Raw genomic sequence first — 17,264 nt, 5'->3', positions numbered from 1 at the left:
CAGAAGCCAAAAACATTTAAAAACATAATTACTTCTCCGGAAGATTATTCGTCTGAACATTGGGTTCAATTTCTGCAATCTGTTCCTTTGACTTTATTCTCTTTCCAATTGGTATGCTGTAATTCTAGAGCTCCAAATTCAGTAATCAGAACTTAGAAGCCGCTGTAGCGTCAAGTATCTGTTCACCGTCTGAAACTACGGCATTACTTTTTGAATCTTGATTATTGAGAAATTATTAATACAGGGCCAGTCACGCTTAAAATGATCTTGAAAGGCATTAGTTGGATAGCAGCAGCAGAAAAATGGGAAACAATGCGAAGGCACAACATAATGAAAGCAAGAAGATTATCACAACCAGAAAATGCCTCGTAGGGGCAGATGAGCCTAGGATTACTTGTTTATCGTTAGACAAATGTTAGTTTTGCAGATCTCCAATGTAAAAGTCTTCAATCATGTCGAATACTCGGGTAGCATGCTGTGGCCTGCCAAGACAACATTGTAGTTTGTTTGAGCTCTAAAGCCGGAGAAGTAAAGCAACAAGTATTGCACAAATTTCAGAAACAAGGTAAGATCACAGAAGCAGATCAGCAACTAACCAAAAGAGATAAAGGGCAATAAGCCAAGGAAGTGAAAAACAATTATGGACCAAATGAATTCACACAAAGAACACTTTTACTGAATTTTAATTCTTTATAGACAAAAAAACGAGGGAGAATAGGCAATGTTGATTCTCCCATTTTCTGCAGTCGTGGTGCAGGCAATTATGTTTCACTTTTCAAGGTTGATTATGACAAAGGAAACGTTTTCCATACTCAAAGACTTACCCATAGAAGCCTTCCGTTGAGTCATCACCTGCATGTGCGAGGATGGCATCACCACCGGGGTGTTCTTCTACATACGAGGTAACATCATAAACCTATCAAACCGGAAAATGCAAAGGTTTAATCAGAGATCAGCTGTCTTATTAATCTCTTCTGCATAAGGCAGAATTCTCTACTTCCAGGAGCTGTTATGATAATCTTAAGTGAACCTTATCTTTAATGATGATCCAACAGTCTGCCCGCTTGTTATGCAATGAAACTTCAGCTTTAGAGTATGTCTTATAAGCCTGAATAGAAGCAATGGATAGAAGAAACAAAAAGTCAATGAGAGAGTAAGAAATGGACAGGGAACATGATAATGGGACACTACAAGCAATCCACCTAAGGTAGATGGCTCGGTTATCAGCTCCCTTCAGATAATGCTTCCCAAAGCAAGGTGGAGAAGCATGCTAAATTAAGCAGAGACTGTGGTACTTTTAAAGCGAACTGTTGTCCCGTATAGATGTAATTTGTAGAGTCACTCATACATTACATCCTCTAGCAACATTCAGTGTGTCGAGGTTTCAAACAAGAAACTTTGATAAGGTCATCCTGATATGAACGTGTAATATTTGTATTTGTCAATCTGAAAGGATTCTGATCAACGGAATAAGCAGCAATGCCTTGATTTCGTTGGAGCGACACTTAACATGCTCACACCTCCAGTTAATTTGCATCGACTACTACACTTTTATCTTGCCCTTTGTCCAACTTAAACAATGACTGAAGAATGCCCTAGCAATATTTTCTCTTAACAACTTAAACCAATACGATTCTATGCTTTATTCTACACAAAACACGCCACTCTCTTATCGCAACGGGACACATATTCGTTTCTGACGAATTGAGGCGCTAAAAGCCTAAAACAAGCAACTCAAATCAAGCAGAAGAGCTGAGGCAAGAAATTAATCAACCAGATAGAGTCTCGATAGTACCTTGGAATTGGCATTTGAATGTACCTGTTTCCCTTGATCTGCATTGTACAGATTCCAACCATTAATGGACAAGAGATTAAATTCGCGTTTAATCTATTCCATCACCAGATTCAAATCACAAAACATAATAAACACATGGGACAAAGAAGTACCACCAGATTTTCGCAGCCGAGGGATGACAAGCAACAAACCCAATAAGAAGCTCAAAACCAAAGTTATAACCGCAATATCCATTCCCCAACTTCTATAGCTCAATATGAAGCCTCCAAGTAGAGCGAAAAAGTTCGAGATAGAGCACAGAGTTCTAAGTGATGAAATAATTAGACATTAATACAATCCAGAGATAAAGCAGCATAACAGATATGAGAAACCATTTCAATGGAGTGCAATGAGATAGCTACGCAGCTTGGGTGACTGAGTGAGAAAGTGTGAAAAACTAATAAAAGGAATGTCAAGAGGGGGCTGACCTGTATTGCAGTTGGGTGGAGTATTTTAATCGGTTAGTTGATTTTCCGGCGAGTTTTCCACAGTGGAGTTGACGGCGACTAATGGCGGAGGCCCAGTTGCAAGTTGAGACTTGAGAGAGTTCAGTGGAAGAAAAAGGCTGCTGGTACTGCGCGGTGCGCCCGCGTTCCCGACAGTCACGTGCGGGTTTGGGGTTGAAAGAGGGGGTCGAGATTCAGGGGAGTTGGAGTTGTGGACAGCGGGCTGGCATTTCTTTCTTTTTTTTTTCTTTTTTAATTAATAACTAATTAGAGGGGTTTGGTGAGTAGGTTTCAACTTTCAAGTCAAGACTTGGGTTTCAATTTCAATTAAATTCGTATTGAATGTTTGTGTAACGTCAACTGAAATCAATTAATTATCAAAAAGAAAAGCAGAGTTTTATTTATTTATTGTATCTTGTCACTATTGTACAATTTATTTAATATATCTTAATAATATTGTACAGTTTTTATAACTCGATATCATTATTCGTCAATGATTCCTATAGTGAAAGTAATTGTGGAATTTGAATCAAACGACGCTAGAGTTGTTATCAATACTTCAATTTCTTCTTGTTTTTAGACCTATTGGTATTGTAAACCAAAACCAAAAAAAAAAAAAAAAAGAGTCCCGCATGAACTTATGGAGGCGTAGTTTAACAATCACCGTACTTTGGCTTTGTTTGGATTGCAGTTTTTCGTCGGGAAATTACGTTGTTTTCCATTATCATATTTTCATATTATCTTTTTTCCTCATATACATTAAATCGCTACAGTAATTTTTCTATGAAAAATCATGAAAAATGCAATCCAAACACATTCTTAGTTTACTTTTTAGGTCAAGAAATTATTGAGGAAAAGTATCAACTCTAGAGATGATAACATAATAAAAACTACAGAAGAAAACTAACTGGGAACTCCTACAGAAAGAATTATCAAATGGTTGACATTGTATCATTACTAATTCAATTCAGAACTTTCGTATGCGATATGTATGCTTTTTTGGGTTGTCATTGTTGAAAAAATTCTCCTGGTGCTCCAACACTAAATTAGACCATCTTTCATTTGGGCGTAATGGTCCTACCCAGAAGAGCATAATCCCACCTTCATAAAAAGGAAAATGATCGGATTTTCTAAGAGTCTTCCTATATGTTTTTAACTGAGACTTTTGACCGACGGATCAACCAGGTTAACCTTCTTGATTATTGAGTAGACTCGAATCACAAACAAAACAATTCGGATGGAAAATGGATAGAAAATCTCCAGACTGGCATTGGACTATTTTCAGCAGCCTGACCAGGTATGGCCGACTGTTCAACAAAGTTGAGACTTGAGACTCGAGCCCATAAATGTCTTCCACCGAAAGTGAGTGAAAAAAAATTACCTTTTGCAAGAAGTCAAAGAAATCAGGAACGAAAGGAAGAATAATACCTTGACATGACCTTGCTTTTGAAGATTGGAATAAAGCTACTATATCATGGAATCAATCGCAGCACAACCTTCTCTGTTAACCATCTACTTTTTATCTTTATAATCTCCTCCCACAATCATTTCTTTCCTTTCTCTATGATTGTTCTCATTTTCACTACAGGAAGAGAAAAATGAACTGCTTTAGGCCCAAGAGATCGAAAAGTTTCCCAACCATGACTCCAGCATCGGCTGATCAGTTACCAAAGCAAGAAATCCCAGAAAGCAAAAATGTAAAACATGAAGTTCTATTGAGCATTCCCGGATGCAAAGCTCATCTGATGGATGCAGGAGAAGCCGTTGAGCTCGCCAGCGGAGATTTCGAGCTTGTTCGTATATCAGATGATAATGTTTCTCTTGCTACTGTCATAAAGATTGGTGATGAACTTCAGTGGCCTTTGACAAAAGATGAACCTGTGGTGAAGCTTGACGCTCTTCACTATCTGTTTTCTTTACCAATGAAAGATGGTGACCCTCTGAGTTATGGCATAACATTTTCAGGACTGAACAGCGGGAATTTGGGATTGCTGGACTCGTTCCTCAGTGAGCATGCATTATTGACAGCATCAGCATCGTCGACTAAAAATAAGAACGTCAATTGGAAGGAGTTTGCACCGAGAATTGATAACTATAACCATGTCTTGGCAAAGGCTATTGCGGGAGGTACGGGCCAGATTGTCAAGGGAATCTTCAAATGTAGCAATGCTTATGCCAATCAGGTCAGTCTTAGTAAGTTAAACAACATAACAATATTAAAGTTGCTCCCTGCTAACCTGAAATTACTGCTTCCATAAGCTTAGCTTTTTCCTGGTCAAAAGGCATTTTTACAAAACCAAATTTTCATTTGAGCAAATAAATGAAAGGTGTTCTTTCTTACTCAGCTTCTAGAAAGCTTTGCTGTCTGGTCACGACGCTTGTGATTTTCCTTTCACAGTTTTACTAGTTTTCATTTCCATTTGCCTGAAATCTTGCAAGATTGCATTCTGAACACGGAATTTGCTTGCAACAAGCAGGTTCATAAAGGAGGGGAAACAATTTTGGTAGCGGAGGGAAATAGTGTTTCGGCAACTTCCAGTAAAAGGAGCAATAATAGTGATTCCCAAAAGAAGAATGCCGTGAATAAAAGCCTGAAACGGTATTATGTAATTTCAATACCTGCATTAGCTTATTATTCCAGAGAGCACTTTTATTTCAGAAGGTGGAAAGTATTAACTGGATTTTACCAATTCATTAGTGGGAGAAAGTTGTCACTTTATTTTGGCAAGTGGAAAGTATTAACTAACCTCACATCACAAAAAAAAATCTTTTTTTTTTTTAAGTGTGAGAAAGTTGTCCAAGATGACAGAAAAGATGAGCAAAGCAATGCTTGATGGGGTTGGTATTGCCACTGGGTCAGTGATGGCACCAGTTGTTCGATCACAAGCTGGAAAGGCATTCTTCACCATGCTACCGGGGGAGGTACTCTTGGCTTCCCTTGATGCTGTCAGTAAGTAAAAACTTTAAATTTGGATGCCCTTTTATGCATTCTACGAAATCCTTAAATTTGGACTTTTTTTTTCAGTTTCTGTCTTTTAGAATAGATTAATTAGTGGTACTTTAATTGTCCATAAAACCACAGACAAGATTATCGATGCAGCTGAAGCTGCTGAGAAACAGGCTTTGTCTGCTACATCAGGCGCTGTGACAAGGATGGTGACGAAAAGGTGAAGCGCTTGTAAAATTGAAAGAGTCATGCGTGGTTTTCTTTCTCATTTCCCAATTCTTGCAAATGCTTCTTGTTATAGGTTCGAAAGCATTGTATGGTCTTCTGGTTTGCAAAATGTTTTCCTAACTACAATATTCGATCCTGAATGTTTCATGCATATCAAGAATCCGAACGCCACTCGAATAAACCACCATATTAATCGTAAATGTGCTTAATGATCCATCCATTCTCTCAAGCGACATTGCTCCACCTATACTTTCTTGGTGATGAATAATGACAGCAAAGATTTGTGATTTGTTTTGGTAATACTGGAAAAACACAGGTTTGGAGAAAGTGCAGGGGAGGCAACCGAAGACGTGCTGGCGACTGCAGGACACTGTGCAGGCTTCGCCTGGAACGTGTTCAAGATAAGGAAAGCCATAAATCCTGCATCATCTGCGTCCTCAGGGGTTCTCAAGAATGCAGCAAAGACTGGAACTATGCGATAGATTGATTAAGCCCGTAATTGAATTCAAATTGATTTATGTATTGCCCTTTTTTTCTTCCGGGGAACATTTATCACTGCATGAAGAATTGTGGTTTGAAGCTTGATGTCTCATGTATCTTAATAGCTCTCATATTCGAGTGTAACAATGGTCTTGAATGGTAGTGTACTATAATCATTTAATTAACTATTCTATTTTTTTTTGTTTTGTCAGACATTATTTTCTTTTGAATGAGTAAGAACTACTAATCCTAACACTATTCAAATCTGAAAGGACCTTTCTAATGGCGGTAATCAAACTGAGTTGCTTGCGAGCAGTCAAAAACTTGACTCAAACTGAATTCGAGTCGAGGTTGATAAGCCGAGCAAGCCGAGTTCGAGTATTCAGATGTAATGCTTGAAGGCTTGTCAAGTCTTATCGAGTTTTTTTATTTTAATTTTTTAATATATTATTATTATGAAATTATCCTTATGTTCAAAAAAGTGGTTGAATTTATGAAATATTTCAAATCGTATGAAAATTTTTTAAAGGATAATAATATTTTTTCACTCAAAAACTGTCAAGAAAATGAAATTTTTTTGACTCGAATTCGATAAGATTCGCATTGGCTCGAGCTAATATGAGTTGAATTTGAGTTCAGTAAACAATCATCAAGCTTGAGGTCGAGTTTCAATAATACTATTCGTTTGAATTCGAGTTCGAATTTAAGTTCGAGTATTTCTCTTATATATCGAGTCGAGAGCTTGAATATAAATGTATAGGTGTTATGCGGATCCATGCGCCAATTTTGTTGAGCATCTCAAAGTTCTCATTTTGGAAGCTTGCGTTGCTATATCATCATCGGCAAAGGGACAAATCTTTTCGCACAAAAAACGATGAATTGAAAACTTTTGTAGCAATTTTAATTATCACAATTAATCACTTCTCGTAGATAGCTCATCTGGTAAGGATTAAATAATTGTGTATTAATATCTCTAATTAGGTAGATTCATTCATGCTGTTGCTTTTGTCCTGCTCCGCCGGCCGAGTTGCAACTGATTTGTAAAAAATAAAATTAAATAAAAAACTCAATTTATCAATACTTGAAATATAAATATATTTGGAGTACTATATATTTTAAAGGTAGATCTCTTTTATTTTTCAATTTTTTTTATTATTAAAGAGAAGAATTAACAAAATTCAGCAGAGTGTAAAAATAAAATAGTTAAAAAAAGAAAAAAAATTCAGAAGAGCACGCATCATGCTCAGCCCAATAACTTTGCAATGCCCATTTCATGCTTTCAACCAGTAATTAGTATTTCAATCACATTAGACGGCCCCTCGAAAACGAAGGCCCATCTTAGAAATTCTCTCAACTGCATCCAGGCTGCACCGAACGTTATTACCAGCGCGAACGATTTTCAGTCGCCAGGCAGGCAGGCATGGAAATGGAATCGGCGGCGTTAGACTTAGACATGGAACGACTAAGCATATACAAAGCAGCTCGGACCATAAAGCGCAGAGATAACACTCTCTACAACGCTCTCCGCTCGATTTACGAGGACTCTATCTTCGTCGGTGAGATCTCTCAGATATGGCCGGAGCTTCCCTTGCTCGCCAACCTCCGTTGCGGCCTCTGGTACTCCTCCAACTTTCAATCCACCTGTTATTTCAAATCCACTGATGGCCACACCAACAATTGGTCCTTCAATACCTCTCGCCTCAACCTCCACGTCGCCCTCCTCGCCGGTACCTCTCGCCTTATTTTGGATGACTGTAATATATTTTTTAGACAATTTTCCTGTGTCTTTTCTTTCCATTATTATTTCTGAATTTATTAGTATTATGGGACATAGCAATTACGCTTTGACATCATTTTATGAGCAGAAAATAAGGCTACAACTGGTTTGATTATGATACTCTTATCCTACTGGGCCTTAGGAGTATGAGAATTGGTAACAGAAAATAGAAGCGAAAATAAGTTAAGTAATGCAGGAATAAAAGTTTGTATAAGTAGCTTAGTATCAATTCTGAACTCTGTGGATAGCGACATTCACTTATTTCGTTGGTAAGTTATATTCAATTTATGCGGAGGATGGTCAGGAAACTGCATTATGGTTTTTGGTATAAATGTAGATGCTTCGATGAAAAAATATTTGATCCAATAAAAAGCTGTTTTTGTTAAAGGATAGGTTCTATGGATTATGGAGTTAATCTTATGTTGGATGGGTAGGACAGAAGGGAGGATGCATGATTGTTGATTCGACCAGAAAAGGGAAGAGATTTCCAGATAGTATGTCAAAGACCATTCCGATTTGGACCTGTGTATTAAATCGTGCAATCTTCAATTACAGAAATAGATCAGTGGGAGGTGGCTCTGGAAGTCCCCAGGATAGAGTAAGTAACAAGTTTTTTAAAGGTTTGTGAATTTTACATTGTTTTTGACAGTTTGGTTGTAGGATTGGAAATTACAATTGTTACAAATTTGTTGCTGGTTTGTGTATGTTGTGTTGTTACTATTTGTGCAGTATATCTCTTGGGATGCTGCATCTTCCTGTGCTTGTATCCTCTGTCTTGCTTGTGCAGTCAGAATATACTGTTTTTGACTTAAGATCTCTTCAACTGTTTCACTTCTCCATGTTGAAGGGTAATTAAAGACCGGTCAACTGTTTCACTGAGCTGTCTAATGCACAACTACTAGCTCTGTTGACAGAAGTTCTTGTACAATATATTACCTGCATAAATCTTGATATACCTGTGCTTCAACGGGTATCAAATGTTTCTGATTTACCTAGAGAAGATGATACAATGCAGGTCTCTTCTGATTGGGATTGTTCCTTGCATCTTCCCCTCTGGGTATCAGAAACTGAGAAATTGCTTATTGAGGACCGCTTGGAAGGTTGGACCGCGGAACTAGAGGCAAGTGGAGCTGACATTGCGTCTCTTGCTTTGTCCCTGGAAAAACCACTGCGTTCTTTGTGGATCTCTCAAAAAACTGTCATCTGGTTAAATGAAGTGCCTGAATATGATTCTTGGGATTTCACACCTATAATGTTAGTGTCCACTTCCTCCCCAAATGGCGCTTATCAGCAAAAGACCACCTCTGAGTTTAGTTGGAATTATATTCCTGGGGCTGGAGATGATGAAGAAAGTTGGGCTAGAGGGTTATCGCCTAACCTTTTCTGGAAGCATGCATACGATCTTATAAGCTCAGGACCCAATTTATGTAACCAGAAGGTGGCTGACATTGTTGAAAAGGATAGAGTATATCGTGCTCAAAGAGGGGGAAATGCTTCTCAGATATCTGTCAGGCCTTCAAAGTTTTCAAGGACCTTGGATGACCTACCTATCAAACAGCCAATGGAACTGGAAGTTCCAAACCTAGATGAAAATAAAGACTCTTCAAGTTCAAGTGCTTTAGATGACTCTACCATATTCTGGCTGGACTTGACGAATGTAGCAGTTGGTGCAACTCGTCTTGGTATACTGGTTCTTTATTCTCCTTTTCCTGGCTGAATGCTTGTTCTTGTTTCTCTTTCGTTGTTGCTATCCTCTTTTTGTAAATAGCTGATTTCCAAGAACTCAAATGGCAGTAGAAATTCTACCCTTTTTTTTTTTTTTTTGTGAAAATGGATAAACAGAGTCACACAAAACAATGATGACAAGTTGTGTGGAAACCAACTTATGTGGTCGTTGTACCCTGGTATAGTGCAATTGGATAATCCCAGGAACAGCAAGACAGTGAGATCTCCACTTATAGGGAGCTAAGATAACTCGTAATGACACCAGTTCTCATTCTCATCTTGCATACCATGAGTCCTTTTTGGCATTTTCAACTATTCAAGAACAACAATAAAAATGTGTATCTCCTTACCAAGGGTGCTTGGGATCACTTTTTTTTTTTTATACACCATTTAAGATACATTATGATTTTGAAGTGCTACTCTATTTTGAAAAGTAAGATAATTTGCAGTCTTATGCGGTAGTCTTTATTGTTCCCTTCTTTAATATATGCATTAATGTTTCTTCTCTGGAGCTTTGTGCTTTGATTGCATAGTTTTTGTGAGAATGAGCCGATTTTTTGTTTCTCCGTCATGATTGAAGCTACGAAGTAGACTGACTACGAACTTCATGTGTCCACATCAGTTTTCTGTCTATTAATTGCTGCATTTGTGGCTATTAGTTGTTTAAGTCCTTTTGTTACCTCTGAATAAGATTTACAAAATGCAGCTATGGAGATCTCATGTAGTGACAGCTTGTTGTGTTGCGGTGGAGAGTCACTTTCACGATGCCTAGAGAATACCGAAGCTTATTTACATCTGCAAATTGTTGTATGTATTGCTGAATTTTGTCTGAGAGAGGTGTTACATAAAAATGTAACAAATGCTATAATGCATTCTCATGTACACTTTCTTTTCTTTTTCATGGACAGAGCTCAAAATTTGATCGGTTTTCCCTGTTTAGAAATCTGCCTTATGCCCTGGATTTTGCTAGGCTGAACTTAAGGCAAGGGAAAAGACTCATTATTTGCTGCAATGATGGTAAGCACTGTGTCCTGCAATTACTGTATTCTCCTCTACGGAAATGGCATGGAATCTCTTCCCCTTCCCAATTTTATAGCTCATAAACTAATTCTTTACACGCTTCTCTTCATATGGTGGGGGTAGAGTTAGTCCTTCATTTGCAACCTTGACATTTTATCTTGTTTTGTAAATTATCATATGCTGTGCTGAGCATTTACCCCAATTACAGCCTTGCCACTGCAATGGTAATTGGCATTCTGCTTTGTTCTCTGTCACAAAAAATAGTTTCCCCCTTTTTTCATCAAATTTCCAGCCTTAAAATGACCCTAGAGATGTAGCCACCAATGGCAGCTAAACATAGTTCAAACCTTTTTTTTTTTTTTCGGAGACATCTGTTGGGAATGAGAATTTATAGGATATGCTTTGCTGCAGTTTAATTTCTTCATGTGGTATAGATAGTAGAAGAGCCTGTTTAACCACATTTTAGGTCTCCTGTTAATGGTGTCTTTTACGCGTTAAACCTGGCTTAAGATCTTTGTGTATCTTCTTAAATGTGATGAAATTTGTTCTTCTTGCAGGACAAGACATCAGTATATGTGTTTGTCTGGCAATCTTGGTATCATTATTCAACGACAAAGGTATGCATTAAGATATATAACCAAATCATGATTCTTTTTTTTGGGGGTACCGGATCAATTTTGTATTGTTGTTTTCGCCTCTTTCTTAGACAATTACTCTTAACTGATCATGTAGGAGCCTGCTTGAAAGTTTTCATCTGTTGTGATGGGGCTTGTTGCTAGATCACCATTTGTCTTTTAAGCGGTCATTTCTAATGTTTAAAACTTTCACCAGGACAATTCGATGATGGGAAGTCTTTCAGCGAGACACATATGACTAAGTCAGAATTGCGACGGCGGTTGGTTTTTATCTGTAAATTTGCTGTAAATGCTCGCCCCTCCAGAGGAAATTTGAAGCAAGTCTTTAATTATCTTAGTGGCGGGAGTGCCGGCAATGCTTCATCTAAATAACATTTGAAGGACATGAGGTTTTTGACTGGCTATTTGTTTGATTAAAAAAAATGTCAATTCGATTAAAAGAAAATGGTTTTTCTGCTGTTGTTGTATACGGCTTCTTTTCAGTTGTCTGTTTATCCTCTACGTCCCTTGCTATAGATTATAATATAATTAAATACTAGTCCACAGTTAAAACAGTGCTGGAGTTTGATTAAGCGTCACTATAGTGTCGTCATTTAGCTATTGGACTGATGCGGTTGACGAAAAAGAGACCCTGCATCCCTTTGCTTTAATTGAGATGAGAAAAGGTGCGCAGCCTAAAGCCCAGTTTCACGTAGGAAATGGTCTGTGTCTTTTTCCAGTTAAACCAGTGCTCTGCCAATATAAGTAAATTTTTGCTGTTGGTGCTTTACGGTTTAGAACAATGGGGCCGTCTTGTTTCCTTTGTCCTTATCCATTGGAATAATGAATTTATGGGCCAAGGAAGGTAATTGTTCTACGGCTTGGATTGGGTTTGAGTTCATAAAGATTATGTGGACTCCTCTTACCACTCCAAAATTTAGTGGATTTTTGGTCTTAAAGTGTGTGCCTGATTCTGTGGACTCGTCATGGCACTACAATATTTAAGTAGTCTGGGGATTGAGTTGTTAGGACAGCTTAGCAAACATTTGAAACATCAGATCAAACTGTAAAAAATTGCCTGTCGTGAGTTGTTAAGCTCGCTGTTGATTAAAGTGAGTTTTAATAGTACGCTCCATTAATTGAGATCTTAAATTACTCTTTCTTTGGTCATGTTCGTACGATAGCAGCAATTAGGGCTTTTTAAAATGTTGATCGCTGCAATAATTACCAGCAATCATGCGCCTGCAAAGTACTTATCTGTGCAAACAAACAAACAAACATGACCTCTAATATCTGTGTGAGTTAATGGGTCTGCAAGCTTGACCTCTAACAAAAATACCCCCTTACTATACTACGTTTTTATTTTAAGATTTTCTACCTCTTTTTTCCAATGAAATTTAACATGTGGTTCAACTTTGACCGCTCTAATTTATGGTATTAAAGTTTTACATGAAAGGAGCATGTGTATTGGAGAATACACTAACAATTGATTATTTTGAAAAAATTGCAAAGAAAAGATCCTAATAAACAAAACCTATTAGACAAGGGAAAAAAAAAACCCAAATACCTGACATGTGAACGCGTGATTGTACAAAATGCGTAATTGACTTTGAATTGTCTACGCATAAGGAAATGGAATATATATATATTTTTTAATTTCTTAAATTGGAAAATAGATGAACTTGATTTGTATTTAATTAATTACATAGAAGAAATATGTATAGTTTATTCAATTTTATAAATTAGTAAATGGACTTCCTATACTTTTTGTTGGAGAAAATTTTTATCTTCTCAAACTAAACAATTCAAACCTAGTTTAGAATAAAAAAGATAAGAGAGGGGTGGGGGGGGGGGAAATCGGCATGGTGAAAGGGTAATTTGTCTCTTGGAGGTTAAATGACACAAATAAAGATTAGAGAGTAAAGTGAGAATCAGGATATACCTAAGAGAAATAAAATAACTCTCGTGTGCTTTCTTTGTCACCAAGTATGGAGTAAAAGTTTAAAAAATCAGAGTTCCGGGGCCGAACCATTTGATCTCGTTGTAAACAATCGACGCCAATCTCAAAAGAAGAAAGCAAGCTTTAAAATATATGTGTCTGGTACGTACATTCAATGGCAAATGCAAAAGCTTCGTCATAATGCTTTGCAGTGGGGACTCGCTATCTTCACGTACGCCATATCTTGCAAACTGCTGTGCAAAGCCTAATGTATTGCATGGGCCTGCCAAGCAGTGAAAGTTAGGAACTCTTTAGCATATAAATTAAGAGAAACGAGGATAGTCCTTTCATTCCACCGTGAATCACATAAAAGGTACTCAGTCATTATTACTTTATCGAAATTGACGATAGAGTCGTAATCATACTCTGAAATGTTTATTCTGTATTTAAGGTACAGATTATTGGTTTTTACTTGATAAGAAACTCGTGGCAGAGTTATAATCAGGCTTCGGCATGCATATCCTAAGCAGTGTTGTTGCGATACCAATATTCCAGCGGATAGAAGAACAGAAACCCTCCTGTTGATTGTTACTGGTTTTAATAGCTTAAGTCACCGTTCTTGAGACCAAATAAAGATGCACATAAGAGTCTAGACATCTATAGCAATAGTATGGTTGGCGCCCCAGTTGACTCAGATATCCTTGGGAAATTGTTCTTCTGTTGTATTTGCTTTTGCTTGATTTTCTTAGTACTCTGTATATGAGTAGTGTTTTGTTTGGACTAATGTCGCTTCGCGCTCACTGATATTTGTTGTAATGTCATATTTTACACCCTTAACTTTTATTTTGGACACTTCATACTCATAAATCTGCTAAAATGGTCCAAATAGTTTCAATCGCTTATATTGTCAAAGAAAATAGATAAAAGATTAATGATATCATCACAACACCTTTTTTGGTTCCACAACATATATCGCTTGAAATAACAAATTCGCCTTTTGTATAATGAATTTACCTTTGATTAGTGAAGCGCTTTGATGTTATTTCAAAGAAATCTACTACAGGATTTAAAAACATGTTGTGGTAACGTCATTGGGATAATTTCAGATACCTCCCCTGAGGTTTCTAACGGTCTCACTCTTCTCCCTTGTGGTTTCAAAAATATCACAAACCTCCCTTGTCAGAATTTAGGTCCCATTTCTTACAACATCATGGCCAAAAAGACTTAAATACCCTCACAAGTCAGCTAATATTTCGTGATTATCAGGACAAATACATTCCAACTCACGTAATTATTTTTTTCTACGCTGTATCTAATCTCCATTTTACATGTATACATAGTCAAATAAATAACACCTAACATGATGTATATTTTTTTAACACCTAACCATTCCAATTTTATGCGTACCATTACACTATCTTTTATAGATATACACAGTCAAGTAACTAACATCTAACATAATGTATATATTTGTAAATTGATTGTACCTCATAAATCACTCCGTGTAAAGTGTTTATAGGCAAATTAGTATTAGTCATATAGATAAAATTACATACCCACTGCAACTTGTAAGGAGATGCACAAGTGGGTTAAGGCACCAATAACCATTACAGATGTATACATATCATTGCATTATACATATTGCTGCGATGACTAATTGCAATATGCATGTGAACAAATAACTGCATGTTCAACAATTTCTATGCATCGTACTTGGTCGATAACACGGTGTACATTATTTCAACCAAATTGTACATTCACTAAGTATTTATATATATGCTACTTATTGAATTAAACTACCTCTCTACTAAATATTTAATGCACTCTCATAAGTACTAATGATTGATTTAATATGCAATTGGAACAAATAGCCATCTAGTAAAAGCTTTTGATATAATATTATTGATGAATAACATATTGTATCTGAAATTATCCCTTTTTCTAATTTATTTTTATTAATTTTCATTATTTCACTAATATAAATTGTACACTTACCTCAGGGGCATTTATGGAAACAAAATTCCCTCTCTTTCCTAAAAACACTTTTTTATGTTCACTTTTGATATCATGGGCTGATTCTAAACCTCAGAGGAAGTTTGTGATATTTTTGAAACCACTAGGGAGGAGAGCGAGACTGCAGAAACCAGCGCACTTTCTTAACAGTAGATTACAAATGGTGTCATGGTGTATAGGTGCGTATTGTTCGTGTGAAATTGATAATGCATACAATTATGGTATTTAGATATGAATTCTCAAATTTAGGGTGTGATGTGTTGAACACAAAAGTTGAGAGCACAAAGTGAAGATTATTGTAAAAACATTAGAGTGCAAAGTAGAAGTAGTCGTGTTTGTTTTGGTTCCGTCCAAGAATCCCAAGTCCGGTGGCGGTAGTTATTTATAAACTACTCTTCGCCGTCTATGTACTATAACACACGTTTCCAATGAAGTTTCCCAAAAAAAATATATTTTATGGTAGCAGATTCATCATCGTTAGTTAAAGGACCAAAAAATAAAGGATTTCACGAGACATCAGGTGACGGGCTGCTTTTTGGTTTTCAAATTCGGACTCCTAGCATTCAAATTAACGATGGAGGACGTCATCGCTCCACTAACCTTAAATTATCATAAATAATGCTAGTGCTAAGCCTAGCCTCCACAGCTATAATCATCTTTTACACCCAATGGATTAATTTATTTAGCTAATCAATGTGGTACCCTATAATGACTGCTCTTCTACCCACTTGCTCCGTGGCAAGTAACAAGTTTAGAAGAGATTAAAATACATACTTCGTGATTTGCGGTTTTATTCCACGTGAAATGTAGACGACGGTCAACAATGTTAGACGTCAAAAAGTATCTGAATATGTAAAAGGCTGTTTGATGCCATTCCAACCATGATCAATGTGCTAATTCGCTGAGCTTTATGCGAATATGGGTGTATTTGACCCAAGTGTTTGGGTACCACTGGGAGATGAAACAAGTTCGTCCATTGATTAAGTTGAATCTGAATAAAAAATTAAATTTGAATAGCATTTTATATTTGACAAATTTTCAAGTTCCGCTCAAATTTGACTCGATTGGAGTAGAAATAAAATTTATATATTAAAAACTCAAACTACTCGAGTTTAACTTGATAGAAGTTCATCCGAATTCAGCTAGTGAAGTAAATAACCTAAATTTAAACAAAATTTGAAATTCATCAAAACAATCAAACTTGACACTAAGGTATTCGGTTTGCTTAGATTCGCTTGTGCTCTTATGTTTGGGATTGCATCTAATCAGTCATTGTTCTATATCGGAATAAACAAAGAATGAAACGAATAACACGTTCATTTTTTTCATCAGGTCACAAGCATGTGATTGAATTTAATCGGCTGCAGCATTATATATATGTGCAGACCAGGAGTGAAGCATTTGCTAGCTGAAGTCAATATCCTAAGATGGAAAATGTCCCATACTCACAGAAACTAGGATCCATTCTTGTATAGATTTTTATAGTTCAGGTGCTTAGAAATCCGATCCGATCCTCCTTATGTTGGGCAGAAGTTTTATGAACAATCTTTTATTGGTGTTGCTTTGATGAGCTGCTACTTTCTGATGATGCGTGGCTTCCACAGGGACACATCAAGCCTGTAACACTGCATGTATAATCTGTAAGTAGTTTTGGCTATACATTGTCTGCTTAATTTTAAGTATATATATATATATACACACACATTCATGTGGTCACGTATGTTGCTGTTGCCTATGTAACATGTTGCTTGAAGAACATATAATAGCATGAATTGAAAAGTTAGAAAGTTAAAGGCTAGACTTTACGAACAACTAGCCAGGAGGAGGAGGGCCAAGGATCAACGGATCAGGATTCCACGTCAGAACTGATTCTTGAAATATTTCAACTCTAACCTTCCCGGCTACACTTGGTCCTCCTTTAAAAGGGATACTTTCATCTTTTCCCTTTTCACCTTTTGTGCTTAGAGAAAGAAGATTTTCTTTGAATTGCTATGGGTGGTGGAGATAGGTGTTAAGGCTTTGAAATCTAGACCATTGGTTGACTCACAAAGAAAAAAATGATTAGGTCAAGAATTACTAGTTCAACCATTGGACTAACCATTATCAACTCATGATATTATTTAACAATATGCAAATATCTGTATAAGTTTTAGCCTTATATTAGAAATAATTACTTTAGTTGTCATTTTAATCTCGTGAGTATTGCTTATTTGAGACTCAAGTAACTAATATATGTAAAAG

At 36.7% G+C, this 17,264-nt stretch overlaps 3 protein-coding genes across 6 annotated transcripts; 2 read left to right on the top strand and 1 right to left on the bottom strand.

The window, feature by feature from the left end:
* Nucleotides 1-262: 262 nt before the first annotated feature.
* Nucleotides 263-2,523, bottom strand: LOC113691986 (cytochrome B5-like protein). 2 transcript variants are annotated; one of them, XM_027210320.2, is made up of 6 exons: nt 2,263-2,523; nt 1,951-2,099; nt 1,796-1,833; nt 1,031-1,108; nt 825-916; nt 263-482 (listed from the first exon to the last, which is right to left on the bottom strand). In XM_027210320.2, the coding sequence occupies exons 2-6, from the start codon at nt 2,027-2,029 to the stop codon at nt 416-418; spliced, it is 354 nt and encodes a 117-aa protein (XP_027066121.1). In that variant the 5' UTR covers nt 2,030-2,099; nt 2,263-2,523; the 3' UTR covers nt 263-415. The 2 variants fall into 2 exon arrangements, with proteins under 2 accessions (XP_027066121.1, XP_027066120.1); XM_027210319.2 differs by having other exon boundaries at nt 1,948-2,099; nt 2,263-2,521.
* A 1,264-nt stretch (nt 2,524-3,787) lies between these two features.
* On the top strand, nt 3,788-6,120 carry LOC113691782 (senescence/dehydration-associated protein At4g35985, chloroplastic). Of its 2 annotated transcripts, XM_027210079.2 has the most exons (5): nt 3,792-4,463; nt 4,758-4,879; nt 5,064-5,230; nt 5,363-5,447; nt 5,772-6,120. In XM_027210079.2, exons 1-5 carry the CDS (start codon nt 3,879-3,881, stop codon nt 5,935-5,937), a joined length of 1,125 nt encoding a protein of 374 aa, XP_027065880.1. In that variant the 5' UTR covers nt 3,792-3,878; the 3' UTR covers nt 5,938-6,120. The 2 variants fall into 2 exon arrangements, with proteins under 2 accessions (XP_071908829.1, XP_027065880.1); XM_072052728.1 differs by lacking the exon at nt 5,363-5,447 and having other exon boundaries at nt 3,788-4,463.
* A 1,087-nt stretch (nt 6,121-7,207) lies between these two features.
* Nucleotides 7,208-11,574, top strand: LOC113691670 (tRNA A64-2'-O-ribosylphosphate transferase). Of its 2 annotated transcripts, none has more exons than XM_027209918.2 (7): nt 7,208-7,662; nt 8,147-8,310; nt 8,728-9,394; nt 10,144-10,244; nt 10,346-10,454; nt 11,015-11,074; nt 11,289-11,574. In XM_027209918.2, exons 1-7 carry the CDS (start codon nt 7,356-7,358, stop codon nt 11,462-11,464), a joined length of 1,584 nt encoding a protein of 527 aa, XP_027065719.1. In that variant the 5' UTR covers nt 7,208-7,355; the 3' UTR covers nt 11,465-11,574. The 2 variants fall into 2 exon arrangements, with proteins under 2 accessions (XP_027065719.1, XP_027065721.1); XM_027209920.2 differs by having other exon boundaries at nt 7,231-7,662; nt 8,152-8,310.
* The last annotated feature ends 5,690 nt before the right edge of the window (nt 11,575-17,264 follow it).

The sequence above is a fragment of the Coffea arabica genome, chromosome 6c, assembly GCF_036785885.1.
Source record: "Coffea arabica cultivar ET-39 chromosome 6c, Coffea Arabica ET-39 HiFi, whole genome shotgun sequence".
NCBI lineage: Eukaryota > Viridiplantae > Streptophyta > Magnoliopsida > Gentianales > Rubiaceae > Coffea > Coffea arabica.
This window is presented reverse-complemented; position numbering and strand designations above follow the sequence as displayed.

Coding starts and splice junctions, on each gene's coding strand:
- LOC113691986 (XM_027210319.2), bottom strand. CDS start 2,029: ATGGATATTGCGGTTATAACTTTGGTTTTGAGCTTCTTATTGGGTTTG. Junction 1,109..1,795: donor ATTCAAATGCCAATTCCAAG/GTACTATCGAGA, acceptor GCTTCTATTCAG/GCTTATAAGACATACTCTAA. Junction 483..824: donor TCAACGGAAGGCTTCTATGG/GTAAGTCTTTGA, acceptor TTGTCTTGGCAG/GCCACAGCATGCTACCCGAG.
- LOC113691782 (XM_027210079.2), top strand. CDS start 3,879: ATGAACTGCTTTAGGCCCAAGAGATCGAAAAGTTTCCCAACCATGACT. Junction 4,464..4,757: donor GCAATGCTTATGCCAATCAG/GTCAGTCTTAGT, acceptor TGCAACAAGCAG/GTTCATAAAGGAGGGGAAAC. Junction 4,880..5,063: donor GTGAATAAAAGCCTGAAACG/GTATTATGTAAT, acceptor TTTTTTTTTAAG/TGTGAGAAAGTTGTCCAAGA.
- LOC113691670 (XM_027209918.2), top strand. CDS start 7,356: ATGGAAATGGAATCGGCGGCGTTAGACTTAGACATGGAACGACTAAGC. Junction 9,395..10,143: donor AGTTGGTGCAACTCGTCTTG/GTATACTGGTTC, acceptor TACAAAATGCAG/CTATGGAGATCTCATGTAGT. Junction 10,245..10,345: donor ATTTACATCTGCAAATTGTT/GTATGTATTGCT, acceptor TTTCATGGACAG/AGCTCAAAATTTGATCGGTT.